This window comes from Sorex araneus, chromosome 1 (genome assembly GCF_027595985.1).
Source record: "Sorex araneus isolate mSorAra2 chromosome 1, mSorAra2.pri, whole genome shotgun sequence".
Lineage (NCBI taxonomy): Eukaryota > Metazoa > Chordata > Mammalia > Eulipotyphla > Soricidae > Sorex > Sorex araneus.
In genome coordinates, this window is record NC_073302.1 from 373,015,929 (window position 1) to 373,040,873 (window position 24,945).

General features: G+C 37.4%; 1 protein-coding gene across 1 annotated transcript in view; it reads right to left on the reverse strand.

The window, feature by feature from the left end:
• HDAC9 (histone deacetylase 9) overlaps positions 1 to 24,945 on the reverse strand; it is a 1,006,394-nt gene that overhangs the window by 908,690 nt on the left and 72,759 nt on the right. Inside the window, exon 2 of the mRNA XM_055131803.1 lies at positions 9,779 to 9,894. Coding sequence (XP_054987778.1) covers positions 9,779 to 9,803 — 25 coding nt within the window. The 5' untranslated portion in view covers positions 9,804 to 9,894. The remainder of the gene's footprint in view (positions 1 to 9,778; positions 9,895 to 24,945) is intronic.

The window sequence follows — 24,945 nt, forward strand, 5'->3', positions numbered from 1 at the left end:
TTTAAAGAAAAAAAATCACCAATAACTGGTCTCATTTTAGATAGCAAAGTAACTCCAACACAATATAAATCAGCACTTTACTGAAACTTACTGATGAGATTTAATGACCACAATCTGCAAAGGTTAGCAAAGCAAATTTAAAAAATTATTGTAATTCTGCAACCAACTGGGAAAACGAATAAACTTGCCAAAATATACTTACAATATGTAAAAAAATCTATTTTTCTTAAAAACATAATTTTATATATTTCTCTCAACAGAATTTAAGAATTTTAATTAACTTGGTTCTGTTTTCTAACCCAACAAGTTAAAGGCAATAAATTATAGATAAAGACTATTGATATTCTCAAAAGATGACATAAAGGAATATATAAAAACAATAGAAAAAAGGCATTTAAGTGTTACATAAAGAAATGTTTCTTATCCTATATTCCTCTGTGTTTCTGGAAAGTTGTTACTGTACTCAACACACACACACACACACACACACACACACATACACATACATGGTTTTCGTATTTTAAGCACAAACCCTAGATTATCCTGAAAAAAATTTCTATAGTGGTCCCATATAATGCTATAAACAAAGATACTCATAGATGATTTGCAAAGGTACTAGAATTTTGCTCAGTGATCTTCAATGAAAACAGTGTGGAACTGTGTTATTATTGCAGAGCCAGGAATAGCCCCTAAGCACTGCTGAGTATAGTCCCAACCCATATAAAATGATTATTTTATATTTGACTTAGATTTTCATCATAATTGTACATATGAAAGCATTAAAAATGTGATGCCAATCTGCAAAAAGAAGTAAATATAAGAACCAATAACATTAAATTATTTCTTTCTAGGGTGGGAGATATAGTATAGTGTGTCAGACACTTGCCTTGTGCCAAACAGATCAGACCTAAATTCAATCCCAGCACCGCATTTGGTCCCCCTGAGCCAGCCTGGAGATATCCCTGGGTGCAGAGCCAGGAGTAAGCCCAACAAAACACCACTAAATGTAGCCCCCAAATAAACAAAAGCAAAATAAATAATCTCTTTCTCAGTGTCTACACAGCTACATCAGAAAAACTAACCTTACTTTGACACCCTAGTCGGTTTAAACAATATAATATACAATATACTGCATTCCCCTTTTCTGAAAAGTTCCTACTAATAATTTGAACTTAAATTGTCTAACATCTACAGGGTTTCGCCATTTAGCATAATCATAAAGAAAGGTCTACTGAAGGCTAACTTACTCTTAAAAAATATAGTAAGTTAATTTGCCAGGATTTTAATGAATTTCTATCTCTTTAAAGAAATCTTATTTATTAATGTTCTAATCAGGATTACATCCTGAAGTGCTTACCCCTTGTAACCAATAGCATATTTGCACTCACGAGTGTAAATGTTCACAACAAATGTGACAGGAACTGGTCAGCTAAGCACCAACCAAATCTGTCCCCTCTTCTTCCAAAATAATTGCTATAACATGATCCCCAGTCTTTTGTAGTGCAACAAGGCTATGTGAGTAAGTTCTACCTAATGAAATGTGAACAGAAGTAATGAACTTCTGAAAACTTCCCTACATAATCCATGCTCCCCATTTTCTTTCCATATCCTACCTATCTCGAGCAAATCGATGAGCAACGGGATGACAGTGACAGTGAGGGTGACGTATCCTGATATTGATATGTTACACTGAGGTTAGACTCCATGGACTGAAGATAAAGAGTCAGAAGTTAGAAATCGGCAGGAGCAAGGAGATACCCACATAATAGAAGCACCTGCCTTGCATGCACAAGCCCCGAGTTTGATCCCCAGAACCACGTGATTTCCCCCAAGACACACAAGATACAGCCCTGGGCTGCTGAGCACATTTTAGGAGGGCGTCAAAACATAAAAACAAGTTATTTTGTGCTTTGAGAAGCTTTTTCTAGCAGCTCTTAAAAACCTGCAAGGAAAAGAACAGCTCACCATAAAAAAAATCTTTTTAATTTTTGTGTGTGGGAGATAACCTTATTTTCTGTTTGAACTAAATTATGTATTTTGATTAGTAAAGCTATAATAATTAACACAATATGAAACATGTAAACTGAATTACCCACCAAAATTAATTGTAAAATAGCAAAGCTCCAACAAATTAGTGTTAAAAATAAATTTAAAGTAAGCATTTTGATTTACTTAAAGCACTGTTCCTAAAGAATTGGAGAATTAACAAAATCTCTATTTTTATGTTCAAACTTGATTAACAGATTAAGCAATAGCAATGAATGAGTCACTTACTGGTGAAGTTAGAGTGATTAAAAAATTCACTCTTAATAGTGTCTTAATATTTTACAAATTTAATATTACATGTTTCCTAAAGTATTGTATTCTGAGATGAAATTCTGCTCAAATGACCCATTTTTAAGAGACCAGTATGTTTGATTATCTTATAATATTTTTCACGAAAACTTCCTGAGATAAATACTTAGCTAGAAGTCAAAAACATTTTAGTTATGTGTAACCTACCATGATGAGATTTGGCATGTATTTCACTGAAGAAGCAGCTGATCAGATTGATCTGGGCAAGTCAGTACCTACTAGATTTGCGCTATGACTCTATCCCATTTGCCATCCATTTTTTATGGTAACACAATTGTGAATTAGCTGGAAAAAAATGACCCACTTGGACATTATGATATTTGTTTGCAGCCTTGTCCTGGTTTTAGTTTCCTACCTAATGACTAAATGGCACCATAGTGGGTAATGCACTGGAGTGAAAGTGGTGAATCATTAAAGAGTTTGTAAATTTTAAAAACAGGGGCAGGTCTTCTGGGCCCCATATGCATCTAGAAAACCCAATGTTGTACTGTATTAATTGAACTGTGAAGCTTTTATTAGTCCTCTTTAAAAATGCTTGCAGTGAAGTTTTTATTAATGCTTGCCCTCAAATTGTTTATACTACTTAGCATTTCCATAACAATTTATATTTCAAAGAATTTGTGATCACTAGTTAAATCTGCTCTACAATTTTACAAGAGAATTTAACTGTATACCAAAACAGAGGCAGGGAGGGAAAAAACTGTTTTGTGTACCATATTTGCCTAAAAAATAATAGCACTGTAGCACTGTCATCCCGTTGTTCATCCATTTGCTCGAGCGGGCACCAGTAACGTCTCTATTGTGAGACTTCTTGTTACTGTTTTTGGCATATCAAATACACCATGGGTAGCTTGCCAGGCTCTGCCATGTGGGTCGGATACTCTCGGTAGCTTGCCGGGTTCTCTGAGAGGGACAGAGGAATCGAACCTGGGTCGACCACATGCAAGGCAAACATCCTACCACTGTGCTATTGCTCCAGTCCACTTTGGACTGGAGCGAGCCTGGGCCACGGCCTCCTGCCCAGCACCTCAGCCCCGTGGGTCCGGTTGGGACATGGCATACCCAGCAAAAAATAATAGAAGGGAAGAAAATAAGGTTTAGCCACAAATTTTTATCTTTTAAAAATAGGCCCTCTCAAACCATATGGAATTGTTCTAAGTTTCGTACAATGGTGAAAAAGAAATCACTTAGCTTTATGCAAGGGGTTTTGAAACCTGTTAAAGAAATTGGTAACATAGAGCAATTCTGCCTTCCAAACTCATTTAAAAGCCCAAGGTCAAAGAATTCTATAATTCCAGGGCCATCATACTGAATATATGTAAAAGTCCTTTGGGTGTATTTTGCCAAAATTATATTATAGAATTTAGGTTTATCATATTTAAACATCATAAGCATATTTAACAAGGGGTTAACACAGATTAATTCATTTACTTTTAAAAATATCCAGGCTCAAACCAAATATTCTTATAGCATGATATCAATACTGCAAATCTAATCTAGGTTAGATTCAAATAGATTAAATATATATGAATATTGATGCATATATGTCATTGTACATATATTGTACATATATATATGGTCATTGTTCATGTCTACATAAAAATGAGACAAACTCCAAGGCAGAGAATAAAAAGACATTACATTTTTTTCCACAAATTACTGTTTCTTCTCATTTTTAACAGTATTAAGATTTTATCAGGGAAAAATAACTGAGCATCATTTCAACTCACAGTAAAAAATAGCTATACAAAACTAGAATTTAGTAATGTATTTGTTTTTATAGTCTTGAAATGAGAAATACTAATCCTGTTATAGTAAGAGCATAGTTATATTAAAAGCCCAGTTATATTAAGAGCACTAGTCAATGTTCTTTAGTACTGTCCTACAGGTTTATATGTAAAATTCTTTAGGGGAAAAACTCTGAGGATATGTTCTAAAAAAAGCATGAGATAATATTTATCATTTCACATGCCTGGGAGCTTTAGATTAAATAGACCCTACAGTTTTTCCAAAGTTTGGCAATCATGATAAAATTTAAATTATTAGAAATGACATCCCTACATCTATATAAAAGAACTATTTGCTTCTGCATTTACTAAAATGCTTAACTTACAGATCCATATTGTTTATACTCTGTCTTTTCCATGAAAAAGTGCTGTCCATTAGTATGGAATCCATATACTGCTTGTTGTACCACAACTAAATACAACACAACCCGGCACAGACAATTAATAAGTTTGGGATAAGTTATTATCCCAATAATGACAGTTAACTGTAAATCTTGCCCAGATAGTTTCCTCTCCACTCTTGCTCCTGTGTCCAAAAGCAATGCCCAGTGCACTAATTTAGAACAGCACTGGGCAGCAAAATTAAAATAAAACCCAGTGGATTCTCTGAAAAAAAAAAGTACTTATTGCTTGACTGTATAAATATTGAAGATGTAATACTTAGTACCCAATATCAGCTGTGTATTAATAAGGGGGAAAGCAATTCTGAAAGCAATTATCAATATATGGGGAAACTAAGAATTCTCAATATTTGAGATCAATTTTTAAGATAAATATAAACACTAAATTTCAAACATGTTTAAAGAATCTCTGGAATAACTGCATGAGTCTAATTTCTCTCTGGTGCACAGTAACTTCTCAGAGCACCTTACAAGACAAAAGCAAAATAAATGAATGGGGATTGCATAAGACAAATTTAGTTTTCTTTTGAAATTTAAAAAAAAAAAGATGAAAGCAAAACACCGTTTGTAAGTCAAACAATTACATTATTTGCACTAGTAGAACATGACTGGTACCTTAATATAAAGTCTAATAACAGCTAAAGAATGTTTTTCATGTTTGTGGCCAAAGTTTTCTCCTTTCACATATATATAGGGTGTGTTTCAGGTCTCCCTGATTATCGTCTGTACTTGCAGTAAATGTAAGTAACTCCCAACAGCCTGACCTAACTGCTATGATTTTCCTCAGTTCAGGTTCATTTATAAAACAACCCAAATAGAACTAAGACCTATGCTAACTGCTATTTTCAATAGGGAAGAATTATTTAATAAGGATGAGAGTACAGCAGGAAATTTCAATGAATCTAAAGTCAAGCAAGTTTCACTCCATAGCTGCCTTGTTTGTCTCTCACTTTGTTCTTTGCTCCTAAGTAAACAATTATTATGGCTGGGAAGAACTTGCTCATTGAAATAGCAGATTCCAAGAATTGCCCCATATTATAAAAAAAAAATCCGAATACCAGAAGAAGGAGAGAAGAACATCACTTCAGTGTCAGATATTACCAGTTGTGAGGCTGCCTAAGTTGTGTGTGTAGAATCAACTAAAGTGCTTAATATGATTTTACTTCATCTTTTTCATAAATTTCTTGCCTACTGTATAATCTTGTGTATTATAATGCATTTTCACATAGTAACTTTATTTACATTTTATTGAATTACCATGAAATAGTTACAAGATTTCATGTTCGGGTTATAATCACACAATGATCAAACACCCATCCCTCCACCAGTGCATATTCCCCACCACCAATATCCCCAGTACATTTTTAAAATTTATCTTGCTGTTTTCCTAAAGCTCCCCATGATGTATTTGATATGGCAAAAACAGTAACAATAACAGGTCATATTCCCCTGACCCTGAAAGAGCCTCCAATCATTGGGAAAACTGAGTAAGGAGAGGCTGCTAAAATCTCAGGGCTGGGACAAATGGAGACATTACTGGCACCCGCTCAAGTAAATAGATGAACAACGGGATGAGAGTGATACAGTGATACAGTTTTCCTAAAAATAAGAAGTTGAGCACTATATATATATATATATGTGTGTGTGTATATATATCAATGTATCACTGTCATCCCATTGCTTATCCATTTGCTCTAGCGGGCACCAGTAACATCTCCATTGTGAGACTTCTTGTTACTGTTTTTGGCATATCGAATACACCACGGGTAGCTTGCCAGGCTCTGCCATGCGGGCGGGATACTCTCGGTACCTTGCTGGGCTCTCTGAGGGGGAGGAAGGAATCAGATCCGGGTCGTCCGAGTGCAAGTCAAACGCCCTACCCACTGTGCTATGGTTCCAGCCCTCCAGTCCGTGTATTCATATGTGTATATGAATATGAATATATATATAATCTTCTCCACATGCACCTCAAAACATGTACTCACATCCACTTTCTATTCAGTCATAAACCTGTATGAAGAAGACCAAAAGGCCCCCATTTACCTTTACATCTCTTTTAATCATTTCTGTATCTTCTCCTTTGGCTACAGTGAAGTGCAGGCACTTTTGTGTTTTCCAATTTTCTTTACTGAATCTTAAATTTCAATAGATGTTACTTTTGACCATCTGTTCCTTACAAATACACCCGTTCTATAGACATTTGTTAATAACCTATACACTTTACCTTCAAAGCAGTTACATTAACAAAACTATTACCTCCACCCTCCCTCTGCTCCACACATCATATGAGAAAACTTTCACTGATGTCACCCGACAACACTTTTGGAATGAAAATAGATATAACCAGACCTACTTGAGAATTTTGCTAAGATGTCCACAGCTCACATTAAGAAGCACCATTAAATGTCTCAATTAATCAGCTTCCTGCCATTTGTCTACTTTTTCTTAAACATTAAATTTTAAGAGTAATTCTTATTGTATTATATTGATTATATTTTTCAATAATAGCTGTGAAAATATTTCTGTACTCATTCACTGAAAATTAGTTGCTGTTGTGAGTTAGAAATCTGTCTACAACATGCTGGCATTTTGGGTTTCTTTTTTGAATCATACTGGCAGTACTTAGGGGTTACTTACCAAGCTCTGTACTCAGGGATTACGCATAGAAGTGCTGGGGTATCATCATATACAATGCCAGAGATTGAACCAGATTTGTTCACATGCAAGGCAAGTGCCTTAAACTCTTAAACTCAGGCCCTACAATCTGTTCTAATGTTTCTCATTTAAAGTAAATGGGTATAAGTTGGTATGTGTTAGGAGATGCTATATAAAGACAAGAAAGAAACTAGCAATACCACTTAATAGATTTGTAAGCAAAATTTAATTATAATTTGTATTCAAATTTTTCTTTTGCAGATTTATTGTTCATTCCTTGGTCATATCTGTATTTTCTGTCCCTATCCTATCAAGATTATGTACCAGGTCGAAATGCTATTTCAAATATTTCATTTCAATATAGTTACCACTGCCATATGTTCATATATTCCATATCTCAATCAATCTGTACCATAACTGTCCTATGAACTTAGGGTGGAAGTTAACAGAATCCACTAAGAAATAATACCAGGAGGTGTGGAGAGAAAAATAGGACAAGAACAATTTTTTAAATATATAAGAATGCTGGTTTTTCACCCTGAGAAAGATATACCCATATACAAGTTCTAGACAATGAATTTCTGGAGTTTTCTGATACTTATGTACTTAGCTATTTTTTGCTATTGTCTTTACAACATTTTTTTATTTTTTAACACTTATTTTTTTAATTTATTATTTTTTATTAATGAATCACTATGAGGGTACAATTTCAGATTTACATATTTTCGTGCTTGTGTTTCAGTCATACAATGCTCGAGTACCCATCCCTCCACCAGTGCCCATTCTCCTCCACCGATGACCCCAGTATCCCTCCGACCCCCCCATCCAATCCCCCTCACCTCACCCCACCTCTGTGGCAGGGCATTCCCTTTTGTTCTCTCTTTCCTTTTGGGTGTTGTGGTCCGCAATAGAGGTATTGAGTGGCCATCGTGTTCAACTTATAGTCTACTTTCAGCACGCATCTCCTATCCCGAGCGAGCCCACACTTTACTTGGTGTTTCCTTCACTATCTGAGCTGCCTTTTCCCCCAGCATGTGAGGCTGGCTTTCAAGCTGGGAGCAAACCTCCTGGTACTTATTTTTACTATTTAGAACATTTTTAAATGGACATTTTATCACTAGAAAAAAATGCTTGACAACGAAAACTTTAAAGGAAATGCCTATTTTAATGTATGCAATATTAAAGTAAATGTATAGGAAATATATTTAAAGTGCAATGTATACGTAAATAAAATTAAAAGATAATTTTAACTTTATCTCTATGGAAAGGAAAGCAATATTATATGGTCATTGTAATGAGCAAAGCTGCTCCCAGAGCACAGGGCCAGGGTTCTCTCTGAAGGCAGAGGTAAGTGGGCATGGACAGGAACAGATATAGGAAAATGGAGCAGTGGTGTCCAAAGCATACAGCACAGGCAGCAAAAGTAATTTATAGTGGGACTGATAAAACTGCAATTATTGGGTCCCACGCCTTAACTATTTAATCAGAAACTATAGAGATACAAACCCATCTCAGTGGGCTTTAATATGTGCAACAGAGACTCAAGAAGATTCCCCTGTTATCCATCTGCTTATCCAGATGAATTGATGCCAATAATAAATCATGATGTGATTAGAGTCTATAATATCTTTACCAAGTCGTGTAGAATCAACCATCACTTTCTCTCCTATCATGCCCAGGTCCAGATTCAACTTACAGACTCGCAGCTTATTGAGGGGATGGAAATGAATGATGCGAAGGGAATCCCAGAGCAGCCAGTCAGATGTGATACTCTACAGAGTGAGACGATTTCCTTTCTAAGTCTTAACATGTATCACATTAGCTTCCATCTTAGATGTCTGGTAAACACTGATATCACTACGCTGAAAGAGATGTTTCAAGGAATACATAGACATAAATTCTCCTACAATGATCCAAGCCAAATATGCCTTGAAAATATGTTTATTATAGGCATGTGGTATCTGACCCTACTTCATCATTGTCAAGACTAGGACAGTGTTTGTGCCAAAAGTGACGCCCTGTTCCTGGAAGAATGGGTGTTGGCTGAGCTGACCTACAACACTGCACTAACCACACATTACACTGGACTCAGCGGAAGCAAATGCTGAGATTAAAATTAAATATGTATATAGGAAACAGGAGTGGCAGCAAAGAAGGGTGGGGAGGAAAAATATCCTTCCTGTGGGTCAAAGAGATCGAGTAAATGTGAATCTACAAGCTAATTTCCCAAGTCCCATGGAACAAACTAAAAGCAGAGAGACACGTTATTAGGTCAGAAATACTATGGGTGTTAATTCTCTGCCTAACTATAGTTAACATATATTTTGTAACTTCATAAAATTTATTTCAGATATTACATTAAGAGCAGAAAATTAAAAAGTCTGCGCTCGGGTCACAATGCAAGCAAAAAGAAAAGTTGCTCAAATGGCAAACGGAGTAACAAAAGAGAATTAGCTATAGAATATGAAATTTATTCTCATACTGTCCTTTCATGACTTCAGTTATTCATTTGTCTTAAAGCAACACAAAGCAACAATTTCACAAAAGTCTGCCAATGATTTAAAAAGCAGTCAGACTGACCAGGCTGTACAGGTGAGCTCATCATGGGAATCAGAAGGATTGCTGGGCAGGACGTGGATTCAGAGTCTTCCTGAAACTCGCAATGCTGGATTACCACGGTTTGGTGGATGAGAAGCCTAGAATGTTTTAAAAAAAAAAAAGTGTATTACATACATTGTCTCATGTCACCCAGGAGAATAAACAGAAAACAGGTCATGAATGAATTTTGACGTAGTTTTATTATTCCCCCTCCCCAAGGTGTTTTAAATAGAAAAGTCAGTAATCTTTATGGGAGCACAGGAATAGGGTGAACATACACACACATACACCCAAACACAAACACATACACACACATAATAGAAGAAATCTGTGAGCAGGGAGTAGACTTCACAGGATTACAGCTAGTTTCCTATTTAATAAAAACTATAATTTGCTTTCTGTTAAAACTATTATACAGTTAAAATATTTTTCAATTACAGATATGAATATTCCATTACCATTTTTTAATAATCACCATCTAAGATTTCCTATCAGAGAGCAATAGGACTGCTTGACACATAAATTCTTAATGCACAGAAAAAGTGGAACAAATAACTCATAAGCTATAAGGGTGGCAAAAACAACAACAAACCAGACTCCCATTACAATTCCCATTTCTTCTTTAAATCTTTTGCAATCTCAGTCCAGCCAAAAGCAATTACAGCGATGTTCTTTCTAGGAGTGGCATAACAGGATGAGCTTGAGAGGAATTTAAGGGACTTTCTGCTTTATATTTGAATGCATTCTCACTTCTAGATAATTCAGTTAAGGAAATGCAATTGGAAGGATATTTTCCTACAGTTTACTGGAATGTCGAAGTTGGGTTTTTTTGTTTTTTGTTTTTTTTAAGGGCAGAATCTTTCAAAGTTGCACTTAATGAGTGTTTTACTAAAATAGTATATCCCAATGGTTCTATTTTTACAGACAGAATGCTGTAACTCTGAGAAGTATACGTCACTTTATCTTGAGAATTTAACATATTTATTGGTATGCTTTTTCTCAACAGTATTTTAAGAGTGTTATTACTATTTTGGTGCAAATGTATAAAGCAGGATATAAATATATATTTCCTTTTAAGAACGATGTAACATAACTAAGAATACCTATCATGCTTCCACTAATCTCTAAACAGAAATATGCTAGTTATTAAAACTGTTAAGGGGAGTCATCAGTTCTAGTAGACTAGATTTTATCACATATTTTGTGATAAATATATATTAAGACTTAGCAACAATAAAAGCACACTTCTATAAATATACCTTTAAAATTATACTGAGTGCTTATTTTATCAAGATTTAAAGGATCTTACGAGAAAGCAATGATTTCTATAGGACAAAATAATGAGAACAGAAAACTTTTAGCAGCACTGTGAGCCGGAAGGACACACCTGCCACTGTTCGGGTGGCTGTACATTGTCAGGGATGTAGATCGGGACCTCTATTGCTTGGGGTATCTGTCAGTCAAACTCCCTCCCTCCTTCTTTTCTTCCTTTCTTCCTTTTTGGCGGCTACATCCAGTGTAATTCAGGATTTACTCCTGGTTCTGTTCTCAGGGATCACTCTCAGGAGTGTTTGAGGACCATATATGGTACCTGGGGTCAAACTTGGCTTGCTGCATGCAAGACAATTGCCCTGCTCAGTGAACCAGGCTCCCATTACAATTCCCATTTCTTCAAGTCTCTTGAAATCTTGTTCTAGCCCCTAAGTTTGAGTTTCTAAATCAGAAAAAAAATCACGCTCGCTTAAAAAAAACATTGCTGTATTTTTAACTATCAATAGTATTTAGTTCTTCATAAAGTGACTTTAGAAATATCACCATTTTGCTAAGTTTTTACTTGATAGTCAGATAGCTATAATTTTATGCCCCGTTTATAGGTGAGAAAACTGAAGCATTTGCAAGGAAAAGGTAACAAAAGCAAAAGCAAAATGTTCCAAGATATGAACTTAGATTTAATGTGTGAACTTACATTTGGGGACTTTTATATTTTATATTATAGTCTTGAAGATTTCAAAAATTTTCTTGATGCATTTTTGATTCTCAAAAATAGTTTGATTTTAAATTTAAGTGACAAATTTTTCCACAAACAGAAATCTTAAGAGATTATAAGTGAATCAACGCTAAAAGGAACTTATGCGAAGCGGAGTTATTATTCTGAGTTTAAATGTGGTGGAGGAGGATTGCTGGAGAGAAAGTACGGAAATAAGCCCATCACCTTGTATTCTCAACCTGGGTTCAGGCTCCAGCACAACAAATGGTCCCCTGAACACAGAGTCAGGAGCAAGCCTTAAACACAACTGGGTGTGATCCAAAATCCAAAAAAATAATTTTTGATCTATAATGTAATTTGGATATTTAATATTCAACTCATTTTAAGTAATCATTTCCAACAATTTAACTGAGGTAAATCTGAAAATCAAAGTTTTGATACCTGTACAAAAATAACAAAATTAAAAAGATTTTGCTAGTTCTATATACTTTGCCCTTTATTTCCACAAACAGCACACATAATGACCATCCAGGACATGCAGATTCATGACTTGCACATAAACACTGTCCTTTGCCTTCAAAGCTCTACACTAGAGTTGAAAAGTGAATCTCAGATGCAAATAAGAACTTGGTTTCCAAAATAGCATCATTATATACCTTTTTAAAATTTCAAACTGCTATCATTGCCATTCAACCATTTTACTAACTACCTAATCATGCAATATTCTTCCAACATTATGGCAGCCTGTTATCTGAACAGTTATAAAGAAATTTTGTATTCATTTCTATGTTGATATGCGCTAGTTTCCCTTTATTGCATCTCCATTTTCAGTGAGCCACACCAAACCCAAGTTATCGCAGCAACTACAGCTGCATAATTAAAATATGATCATTTAACAAGCTCACCCAAAATGTCCCAAAATGTGTGCGCACATGTGCGTGTGTGTGTGCGCGCGCACACACACACACACCCCATAAGTTACATCACCTTCCCATTTCTCATGCTCAACAAAATTAACAGATTACCAGTGAGAGAACCTCTGGTGACAATGGGTAATCAATTTTTAATCTTTAACACTCCTTTATTAAAATAGACAAAAAGACTATTATGTTAGCATGAGGAAGTTTTTCCAGAAAATAATAACCATTCCTGTGGTTATTAGACATAATAGGAAACATACCTATGAGCAACTAAATTTTTAAAAGGCGGGATGGGGTAATGGGTTGTTTGTGAGTACATATTATCAAAACATAATGAATATGTTTCCAATAAATAGTTCCTATTAAGTTGTATATTCTTTTATCAATGTGTATATTAGCACATATACATATATATACATACATATGCACAGAAGGCAAATTTAAGGAGATAAATACAAGCTAGAGTAAGAGCAAAACTGCTGCTCTGACTTTCTTACCTACTGAGATCTAAGAAACATTATTTGGGATCTTAACTGTGTTCTTTGAGCTACCTAGATCCACAATAAAGAAAAAGGTCTTTGGTTCATAATAGTTATCTCAGGCTATAAGTTGTCATCTGCCTACATATAAATTACTGTTAAAATAAAAAATAATATTAATAATAATTAATTAATAAATAAATTACTGCTAAAACATCCTGTGAACTTGGCCATAAAAAAGATAAAATCAGATAAAATTATGCAATTTGCTGCTATGTGGATGGATGTGGAGACTATCATGCTGAATGAAGTTAGCTGGAGGGAGAGAGACACCAATCTTTCTCAAATCTTGGAAATAAATATAGGAGGGGGACAACTGGCTAAAGGCAAAAGAAACAAAAAACATGAGAACTGGTCTTTTTTAAAATCATTAAATTTTATTGAATCACCGTGAGATAGTTACAAGCTTTCATGTTTGGGTTACAATCTCACAATGATCAAACACCCATCCCTCCACCAGAGCACATTCCCCATCACCAATATCCCTGGTATACCCCCCCTTTCCCACCCTCCCCCTGCCTCTAAGGCAGACAATATTCCCCATACTCTCTCTCTACTTTGGGGCATTATAGCTTGCAACACAGATACTGAGAAGTCATCGTGGAGAACTGGTCTTTAGTAGGAAAGGGGGTGGTGGTGAAAGGTTGAACAGTGCTATATATACAACCCTAACCATAACAATACTGTGAACCATGGTGCAGTTTTTTTAATGCCTCTCCAAGAGGTAGGCTGGTGAGTGGGAGGGACTTTGGTCGAGGGGGAATGGACCCTGGTGAAGGGATTGTTATTGAAACATTGTATGCCAGAAACTCAACCATGAATAATTTTGTAATCCATAATGACCGAATAAAATTTCTACAGCACAGACAACCACCCAAGGGAGTGATATTCACAAGGAGGTAGAGAGTGGGAACCAAGGCAAGTGCTCCTCTTGCTGAACCATAGTTGTAGCTCTTGTTGTGTGCTATTCAAATATGAAGATGATTTATATTGGGAAGCTGGTATTATTTTGGCTCGTGTACCATTAAGAAAACTTTGTTGGTCTATGTAGCAAACAAAACCTGTACATCTATCCCTAACCTATAGCAAGTTCAGTCTGCAACACCATTACTACTCATCTGCAGATCTATTTCTTTCTACATGAAGTCACTTGCTCCAATTACTATATAGCCTTGCATCTTAAACTGTGGGCTGCAAAGCTTGTAACTGAAATCATTCATTCATAACAGAATTGTGAAGGTTGCAAAATATCATTAGAATTTGTTATAAATGCATTTATGATTTATTAGCAGTAATGCTTTATATACCCATTCTTATATACCTACATAAAATAGATTGTGTGGAAATTTGAGGGGTTAAAAGAGGTGAATAACAGAAGTTTAAGAGGTCCTCATCTGCAGAATATGAATTATGAACAGACTCATTTCCTGACCGCACCTGAACAAGAAGTTTATTGGTGAATAAACTTACTGAGTATTGAGCAACAAGGGATTCATCACACCCACAGTATCTCTTGAGGCCTAACTCTGCAATTTTGCCATGACTTCACCTTTCGAGGAACCACTAGAAAATTCCTCTTAGCATTCTACTCAACTAAGTGGTATGAAGTAGATGCAAAACTCTGTATCCATTATGGAAAATGCAAAATTCTATTCCATTTCTCTGCTGCTTGCATTTCTTGCAGTTACCAAAGTCAGGAAACCATCCTCTTAAAAGTGTTTTAGATCTGGACCATCCTTTCTATTTTGATCAATCCTGCCTTGGCTTAAGCAATTATTCGTTCTTGACTAGATTTATCTTTATCTAGCCTCATAGTCCTGACTCCCGAGAAAGTCTAAATAATGAATGAACAGATAAAATTTGGTGGCCTGTAAACTCCTTATTTGTCATTAAAGTTCCTTCATAATTTGATTCATCCTATTTCAATTTTTCTTCTTGTTTAGTTTCCTTACAAGTAATTTCTACGGTTCTAGGCAATCCATTATTATTATTTCTGGGGTAAAAATTCAACAACATTAATAGGTGCACAAGCAACAAACACTGACTAACCTAATAAACACCTGTGTTAATTGTCATCACTAAAGCATACCTGCCAAATTTTGATTAACCCTGCATCATACCTTTCACGTTTCCACTTCCGTATTCCTGAGTTTTCTTCTACAAATGATGCTGTCTTCTCTTCTCTGACAGTGCAAACTCTTTAAGGGCATGTTCAATGAACATTCGTAACTAAGCATTCCAAATAAGAGGTCTATTTCCTTACCTATTTCCATTTTGTCTTGCAACTTACCTATTATAAAACCCTTTATGTTAGATAACAATAATATCTCTGATATTAACAAAGTATTTGCAACTCCAGGTGTAAACGACTCAAAGGGCTTGAATACATTCTTTGCACATGGAACCCTGGGTTCGATCCCTAAAACCAAAATGTCTCCTGAGCACCATGGAAGCGATCCATGAGCATCAAGTCAGAAATAATCCTATAGCACTACCAGGAGTAAAACAAAAACTTAGAAAAAAAAATCAAAACTGTGTTCTTGGGACTGGAGTGATGGCACAGCGGGTAGGGCATTTGCCTTGCACATGGGTGACCCGGGTTCAATTCCCAGCATCCCATATGGTCCCCCAAGCACCGCCAGGAGTGATTCCTGAGTGCATGAGTCAGGAGTAACCCCTGTGCAATGCCGGGTGTGACCCAAAAAGAAAAAAAAACTGTGTTCTTCCATTCAGAGACTGTAACATGTCCATCTCAGTAATCTCATAGCACAGAGCCTGATATATATGTGTATGTATGTATATATACATATATACTATAAATTACTTATAAATCACTGCAAAGGGGAAGAGTTAAATCACAGATCTGTAATTATATTTTCAGGAGAAAATCATTTATCCAATTTGCAAGTATCGAGTTCTAAAGGACTAGAACATAGTTGTTTGATTTGCATCAGAGAAAGAAAGGAAAACATTCTATTAACCTAAAAAAAAGTAAGTCCAGTTAAGGTGGAGGCTTTCACAGATCTGGTGTATACCAGACTATGGAAAAAAAATGTGCCTAGGAATCGTGTTATCTAAGGTAAGTCATCTGGACTTTTCAACTGATGTAAACATGGGGGGCCCTGGAAGGACTCAGCTTCTCACCCTCTTATTATCATCAATGTATTTTTCCCCTCAAGGAAATAAAGTTCTTTGTTAGACAAGTTCTTTTATGCTCCTAATTTCATGTGAATGATCAAACCAGTATTTACCAACACAAAGGAGAGGGGGATGTTCAGATGTAAGGGAACTTATTTTCCTTCAACTCTTACGACAGAAGCAGGACTGCAGAAATCAGTCTCCTGAAAAGATGGAAGTGGTGTGTTTAGCAAAGCACCACAGGCAGCCTAATGATACTGGGAACCTGGAACTGATTAGACACCTCCAAGAACGGCATCGCTGACTCTACTGATGCAGTGGATCAACGCATTTCCCTTATTACCACAAAAGAAACCAAACAAGACTGACAGACTGACATAAACCCCTTTCCACTGACTTTGCTGGGCGGCTTGTTTCACTGCCTACTACTTGACAGAGGTTTGCTAAACCCACCTTGAGAACAGAATGTGTCAACCCAGCAGTACCTCGCTTGCCTACACTCACTCTCCTTGCTTACATTGCAGCAGTGAGCTCCACTCCAAGACTTTCAAGGGAAGTATTTAAACCCAGGCTCTGTTGTAGGGTGTAACACAGAGCAGGGAATGCAGCTTGGGAGGTTAGTTATGCATATGTTTTGCATATTTAAGACAGGATTTAGTAGTCTACACTATAAATATAGCTCAATGGCAACATCTAAAATTACATAACATAATCAGGAATGGTCTGCTGAATGTTTCCTTTCATAAGAACAATTCTGCCAACAAGGGTACCTGTACGAATAAAAAGGCTAAGGTGTTTTGTTGTTTTTTTTTTTTTTTACCCTACGCTTTTCTTAGCAAGCCTTGGTTTTTAAAACTCACTAGGCTGAGTGTCAGGGTCTCTAGCACTCAAGCTATATCCCAAATAGCTTCAATATAGCAGACTATTTCATCAAAAAGCCTTACTGCACTGTTTTATTGAGCCATCTTTGAAGGCCCCTACCTGCAACTTCCCTCCTTGAACACAGTCCCCATTAACATCCATTTCAGCTGAACCCAGAATCACAATGCCCAGGAACTGCAGGACACACCAGACTCCTTTTCACTGTGGAAAAAGGGGTAGTTTAAAAGGCACCAAAAGAAAAAAAAAAAAGCTTTGTCTATCTGTAAATACACGTGAGACAGAAGTCGAAAATAGAATTGTGAAAAGGAAGTCATAGTCTAAAGTAAAGGAACTAAAGGAACTTGTAACAGACAACCTCTGATATCTGTGCAGCAGGAGGGCTTTGTAATTTGTACATTTTAACCTTTCCTGCAGAAAACTGCCCCGATCGAGCATGCTTAAAAGAACCTGGCTCCTGGTCTACTACTTTGCTGGTACGGAGGCACAGGTTATGATCAGCTAGTCAAATACAAAAGACCTTTATCCATCATTGCAATTTAGATGGACATGGTCTTTTTCAAACTTCAATATTGAATACATTAAAACAGGGTTTCATTCTCTCTGATTTCTTTAATGCTGCAACCTACCTCTGGAAGATCTGATGATCCTGCACGCAGCAAAGCGCCCATGTAATATGCCATAGCAGCTGGGTGGTCTGGAAGTCAATTAACCTCTCCAGGCCTTAGTTGCTTAAACACGAATTAGCTTAGCAGGTCATTCTGAGGCTTGGGAAAATAAATGTACTGTAATCAGCAAAGGAGGTCTCAAAAATGTTGGCTATTTTATCATTAATATAGAAACTGCATTTTCTTTCTGCCTTCCAGGCCAAGTCCCATCTCAGGAGACAACAATGAACCACATGGTGCATTTCTCCCTACAACAGACTTCTGCCGCACAACTATTAAGCTTTTTCCTTCCTCTATGGTTACAACAGGGATCTAATTACTAAAGCTTTTTTTCCCCCATTGCTTCTTTCTTTTAGAAGGCAACTGTACTCTAAGAAAATATACCATGCTATCATTTGCCTGTAAATATACCGTGTTTACCCTAATTTTTCACAGTTGTGACTAAAAACAAACAAACAAAAAACACTTGGATACTGATGGGAACGAAAGCATTAGATTATCAAAAGCAGTAAGCTGGTGGTGACAACTATCATATTGTAGAAATTAAAGAGAAAATGACTTTGATCTCTAAGCATTTTATACATCCTTCCACAAAGAACTTTTCTACCGCTGGAACGGCTCGCTGTGGTAATTTCCGTGGCCGCTACAGCTTCTTTTTCTCTTTTGGACAGGATTTTCATTTGACTGACTGCTTGATTACTAGTGCAAGTCCACTGTAAAGCCAGTCAAGGCACATCTCCACACATGGCCAGATATGCACCTTTTGTGAAGAAAGAGAAATAGCTGATACCCACACAAGTAAGAGGAAAAACAGATGATGAGCCCCCGCCTCTGAAAAAATCTATAGTACTTGAAACTGCCTCCAACTAGCATTGATATTCTCACGGCTTCCTTTCCTTCTTTTTTAGGGGGTGGGTTGGGGTGGGAGGGGCGAGGGGGGAGAGGGGACTCCCACGCAGGGCTAAGGAAACCTTGGCAGCCGTCGGCAACTTGGAGAAACAACTCCCCAATAACTGGGCTGAGGACCCAGTGAGCTCCTGCCTGCGCTGTGGGCCAGGCCCCAGGCCACTCTGCACTGCAAGGCCTTCAAGGCCACAGCCCACAGTGCTCAGGGAACGAGGCAGCAGGAAGCTAGGGATGCGCCTTAACTCTCTCCAACCCTTCCTTCCGTTCCTCATACCATCTTTTAAAACTTTTATTTTAGGCTCCGTGGCTTACAAGACTACTAGTGGAGGGTCTCCTGCATAAGACTCTCCACCTGAGGGTCCACTCCCTCCACCGTGCCCCAGGGCGGCCCCCCTACCCCCGTGCCCCTCTATGGGAAGCGTCCTACCGAAGACCAGCTCTCAGTTGCTGCTGCCCTGGGGTACTTGTGATTCCCCCACAATGTTTCTTTATATTCCAAGGATGAAAGATCACTCTGTGGCTGCCCCTCTCCTGACTAGCTTCACTCAGCCTGAGCCTCTCCAGAACCATCCACGTAGCAGCAAATTGCAGGGCTTACTCTTTCCATATAACTGAGTAGTGTTCCACTGTGTACATGAACCACAGCTTTATGATCGACTTATCTGTTCTCAAGTACTTGGGTTGTTTCCAGATCTTTCTGTTAGGAATAGCGTTGTAATCTTCACACCCTTCCAGCATCTCATCTATGTGAACGGGCCTTTTAGATCCTTTCCTTTAGATCCCTTTCCAACCAAAACTCACACTATCACCTTCACGTCCACTCTCAATTAACTCTATTGTATGTCTAAGATCTATCACAATCTCATCATTTTCTGTTTATCTTCTTGCCTATGTTTTCACTTTTTCTGCACTGGCTTCCTTCAATGTTCTGGATATACACCTGTATCTTAGACACAGCTAAATGCCAGACAACCCGTTTGTAAGAAATGACTCATATATTTTTAACTTCATCCTATCAATTAGTGTTGACTTTTTTAACTTACACAAACTTTATATTTATATGCAAATAAGCTGAATACAGGTTCATTCTATACTTAGCTCAGGAGCAACAGCTTCACCTATACCTGAATCAAACATGTACTTAATTGCATGTTATCGATGTCCAATAAAGAACTGAGTACTCAAATTGTCCCTGCCTCTCGCAGATTTTATACCGAAGATTTCCTGGTCCAAGGACATCCTTTAACTGAAAATAGACTATAGACTGAACATGATGCCTACTTAGTACCTCTATAGCAAACCACAACATCCAAAGAGAGAGAGAGAGAGCAAAAGGGAATGCCCTGCCACAGAGGCGGGGTGGGGTGAAGGGGACAGGGTGGGAATGGAATGGTGGAAAGGATGCTGGGACCATTGGTGGTGGAAAATGGGCACTAGTGGAGGGATGGGTACTCGATCATTGTATGACTGAAACATAAGCATGAAAACTTGTAAGTCTGTAACTTTATCTCACGGTGATTCACTAATAAAAAATAAAAAATAAATTAATTTTTTTAAATGCTAAAAATAAATAAATAAATGCAAATTAATAGTTGAGACCTAAAACCTGCTGTATCTTTGGAGATACAAATTGCATTTTTATCAAGCTTTGCATTGGTTACTAATGAGCTAAAGTTCAAATCTTCTGGAGGAATGGCACTGTAGTACTGTCGTCCTATTGTTCATGGATTTGCTTGAGTGGGCACCAGTAATGTATCCATCGTGAGACTTGTTACTGTTTTTGGCATATCAAATACTCCATAGATAACTTGCCAGGTTCTGCCATGCGGGCAGGATATCTTGGTAGCTTGCCAGGCTCTCTGAGAGAGACAGAGGAATCAAACCCAGGTCAGCCGTTTGCAAGGCAAACGCCTTACCCGCTGTGCTATCTCTCCAGTCCGGAGGAATGGCATCCATATATAAGTTTAGAAACAAAATAACCCCTACAGAGGGCATGAACACACACACACATATACACATAGACACACACATATACACACACACAGAGAAAGCATGGGTGTGTGGAGAAAGTAGGAATTGAAAGATAGTACAACAGGTAAGGTGCTTGCCTTGTCTGCTGACAGCCCAAATTTAATCCCAGAGCACAGAGCACAGAGCCAGGAGTAAGCCCTGAGCACTGTGGGGCATGACCTCAACCCAAAACGATTTTTAAAAGGTACTTGCTTTGAGTCTAACAATGCCAATTCCATTTTACTTCTCTAATTATGCTTAATTTCCGTAAGCAAATTGTTTTACCACTTTGTCCTTCAGTTTCTTCACTGGTAAATTGCTGGTTTAAGTTGCCTACTAGGTTTCAGGATCTCTAGCAACAACTTTACTAAGCTGAAGGATTTCTAGCTACAAATGATAATACGTGAAAGGACTTAGCGGAGCACTGAATGAATGTGAATGCTCATGATGACAACCAGCAGTTTTGTATGGCAAACTGCCCCTGGAATTATGAAACACAGCAGTATTACTAGGCATCACATATTAAAGGGAAGAAGAACAAACAAATACAAGGAATTTGAAGATGAGGTTTTGCACTTGGATTAGAGGTAGAAGGGAGAGTCCCACAGAAGCACTGGCATGCAGATTTAGGTTATTGATTCTGATTAAAATATGTATGACTTGCAAAGAAATGTCCTATTCGTCCCAAGGTTCCCAAAGCCCTGACTCAAAGAAATGTAACTCATTTCAAGAAACTATCTTAAAAATACCTTGCTGCAGCTTTCAACTATTTCATGATTAAAACTATCTATTTTTGTGTTCCCATATCTAACAACATTTTTTGGTGTTAAAATTATCCTCAAAATTATCTCAAAATTCTGTGCTACTTACAGGATGCTTCGTTTGTTTTTTGTAACACATTCCAATCCCAATGAAATGGTAGAATTTTATATTATACAGACTGCTTTTCAAATAAAACATTATTTATATCCAAAACAATAATCCTGTCCTCCAGCGAGTAGAAGACACTCTTTGGGTTACTGTACTATTTTTACTGAGGAGTTGCAGCTTCTCTGTCATCTCCTGGAATAATAATAAAAGATGTTCAGAAAGGGTAAAGAAGTTGTCTTCAGCAAAGATGAAGATTTCGCCTACTCCAAGACGCTAACTGGCTTGTAATAGATTCAGGCCTCTTGATCCCATTAGTAAGACACATTGATCAATTAAGTCAACTCACTCAGAGTCAATCCTATTAAACTATCTTATTCCTGTCAAGAATAAAGAGCAAACACTACTAATCTGTTTCAAAAGGATGGAGGAAAGTTTTAAATTATAAAACCTGCAAATAAGGTAATAGCAAATGACTGAATATATTAACATACTCATGGAACTCAAAACAAACTTAGTATTCAATTCACAGGACATTTATTCCCTCAGAGTAAGAAAAACCTCCTTTGAAATTGAGAATCTGTATAAAAACAAAGGAGCTAAAACAACTCATTTTATTGCAAGCAACTTCTATTAATGTCACATAGGGGAAGAGATACAGCTTTTGCTTTCATATTCCAGTTCTGCAGGGAAAGAATATGCATATATACATATTGCACATATATATACATATTAAAATAGACTGAGATAGAACAACATACATAAATAGCTCAATGCAACATCTGTAGCAGTCCTTAAGATTGTATTAAAGCCCTCTCTGTTTATCAGGTTGGTAAATCATATCAGTTCATGCTTATTTAAATTGCCAGTTGCTGGGCAACCACATCTTCTGTCAACTGCCACTCTTAAGTTCTTTCACAACACTCTCTTAAAGTAAAAAAAAATAGTGAAAAATTCTTAAGATGCTTATTTTGAGCATATGAAAAGCACTTAATTTTTTATTGGGCTTAAAGAAGCTGAAAACCGTGTACTGATAAATATGTTTTATGGGTAGAAAAGGGGCAAGATGTGGTACAGGTGATGTGAGTGAGTACCCAGACAGAAAAGTTGTTGGATCTAGTTAAAATGCATTTTCCTTTTGGAATCTGATCTGCAATCGAGGCATGTATGTGCCAGAATTCTTCCAAAGTATATACAAATTCTGGAAGAAATAGGTGACTCTCAACAAAACTGATACCAAGTTATTCTTCTAAACTTGCACACCACACTAAAAGATTAACAAGTAGTATAACTGTAACAACAAGCTACTACTTGATTCTGATATTGCTCTGCCCCCCACTCCACCCCAGAGTTAGAAGCAAAGTCATTTATTAACCTCTCATGAAAATTTCTGCCATGCAAATATTTTCTTTTCTTGGATGTTGACCAGCATCCTTTATTTTACCCAGTTCAAGAGTTTGATCCTCCAGAAGTATGAAACTCCTCTTGAAGGTAAGACAGATTCCTAAGCCATTCAGTGTGGCAACTCACCCTTCAATTCAAGAGTTCTAGAATTGCTACTCCTTATGCTGTTCGGCCTCAGACTTGGACCAAATCATCTCTAAAATACATCTTTAAAGTAGTAACATTTCATAAACTTGTTGATTTAAATCATACAGTTGTAGCCTGCATAAAATTGAGCCAACACATTAAGCTCATTTATGCTGCAAAATCTCATCAAAATTAGAAACATATTCAGGTAGAAACAAAAAAAAGTCACTTAAATGTGTAATTTTCTATTAGGGAACCATTTTCAAAGTTTCTTTAAGGAGGGCTGAGAAAGATAATTCAATGGGCCAGAGTGGGAAGACCAGAGTCCAATCCCAGGCACCACATGATCCCACAAGTGTCCCTTGGAGCCATGGAGGACCTTGAGTACCAGAGAGAGTGGGCTAAAGGACTCCCGAGCACTTCTGGCCCCAAGCACTAAACAGTCCAGCCCAGACACTGAAGAGCACTGAGAGCAGCACCTAGGCAGGCATCCTGACCTTAGTTTGAGAGGGCATCCCACAAAGACGATATCTTGTAATTTCAGGAAGAATGCAATTTCTGTTTGTTTGCTTCTGTTTTAGACCCACACCCAGCTCTGTTCAGGACTTACCCCTGCCTCTTCACCACTCCTGGCGAAGTTCAGGGAACCATATGTGGTCGTGGGAAACAAACCCTATTTGGCCACGTGCAAGTCAAACAACCTATCTGTTGTACTGCCACTTGGTCCCAAGGATATTATTTAAGGCAGAATTTTTCAGTGTTGAAAATAAAACCTGTGTGCACAAAAAGAAACTCTTAAAACAAAGATTAAAGGTGAATCACACTGAGAAGAAAAAAACATTGCAATACAAACATCCAACAAATAATTATAAATGGGCATATTTAAAGAACATCCAAAAGTGGGGCTGGAGCAATAGCACAGCGGGTAGGGCATTTGCCTTGCATGCGGCCGACCCGGGTTCGATCCCTGGCATCCCATATGGTCCCCCAAGCACCGCTAGGAGTAATTCCTGAGTGCAAAGCCAGGAGTAACCCCTGAGCATCGCTGGGTGTGACCCAAAAAGCAAAAAAAGAAAGAAAAAGAACATCCAAAACTCAGTAAGAAAACAAAATAAGACAAAATAAAAATTTTGTAATGGGAAAATTAGACATAAAAAATGAATTGAACAGAAAAATTTAGCAATAAATAACAGTACAAAAACATACTCAATGAGATATAAAATCACAGCCAACAGATTAGGTGTCACTTTAAAATCTTATAAAACTAATGTGACCGGACTCTGCACCAAGCTGTTTTCACTTGAGGCACCCCAGAGGGGGGCAGGTGATAACCCTCCCTGCCCCAAGGGACCCAGCCCCGGCAGCCAACCTCCTCTACCCAATCTCCGCCATGCTCCAGGCCACTTTCCAGACCACAGGGCCTGGAGACATTATAAGACACTTCCTCTCATTTTCCATAATTACCACACCATATTTAATGGAGTTCAGACAGGAGGCAATAAATCATAGAGTAATATATATAAATATACATATATATGTGTATATATACCTCTCGGAGGGGCTGGAGCGATAGGGCAGCGGGTAAGGCTTTCACCTTGCAGGCAGCCGACCTGGGTTCGATTCTTCCACCCCTCTGGGAGAACCCGGCAAGCTACCGAGAGTATCTCCCCCACACTGCAGAGCCTGGCAAGCTACCTGTGGCATA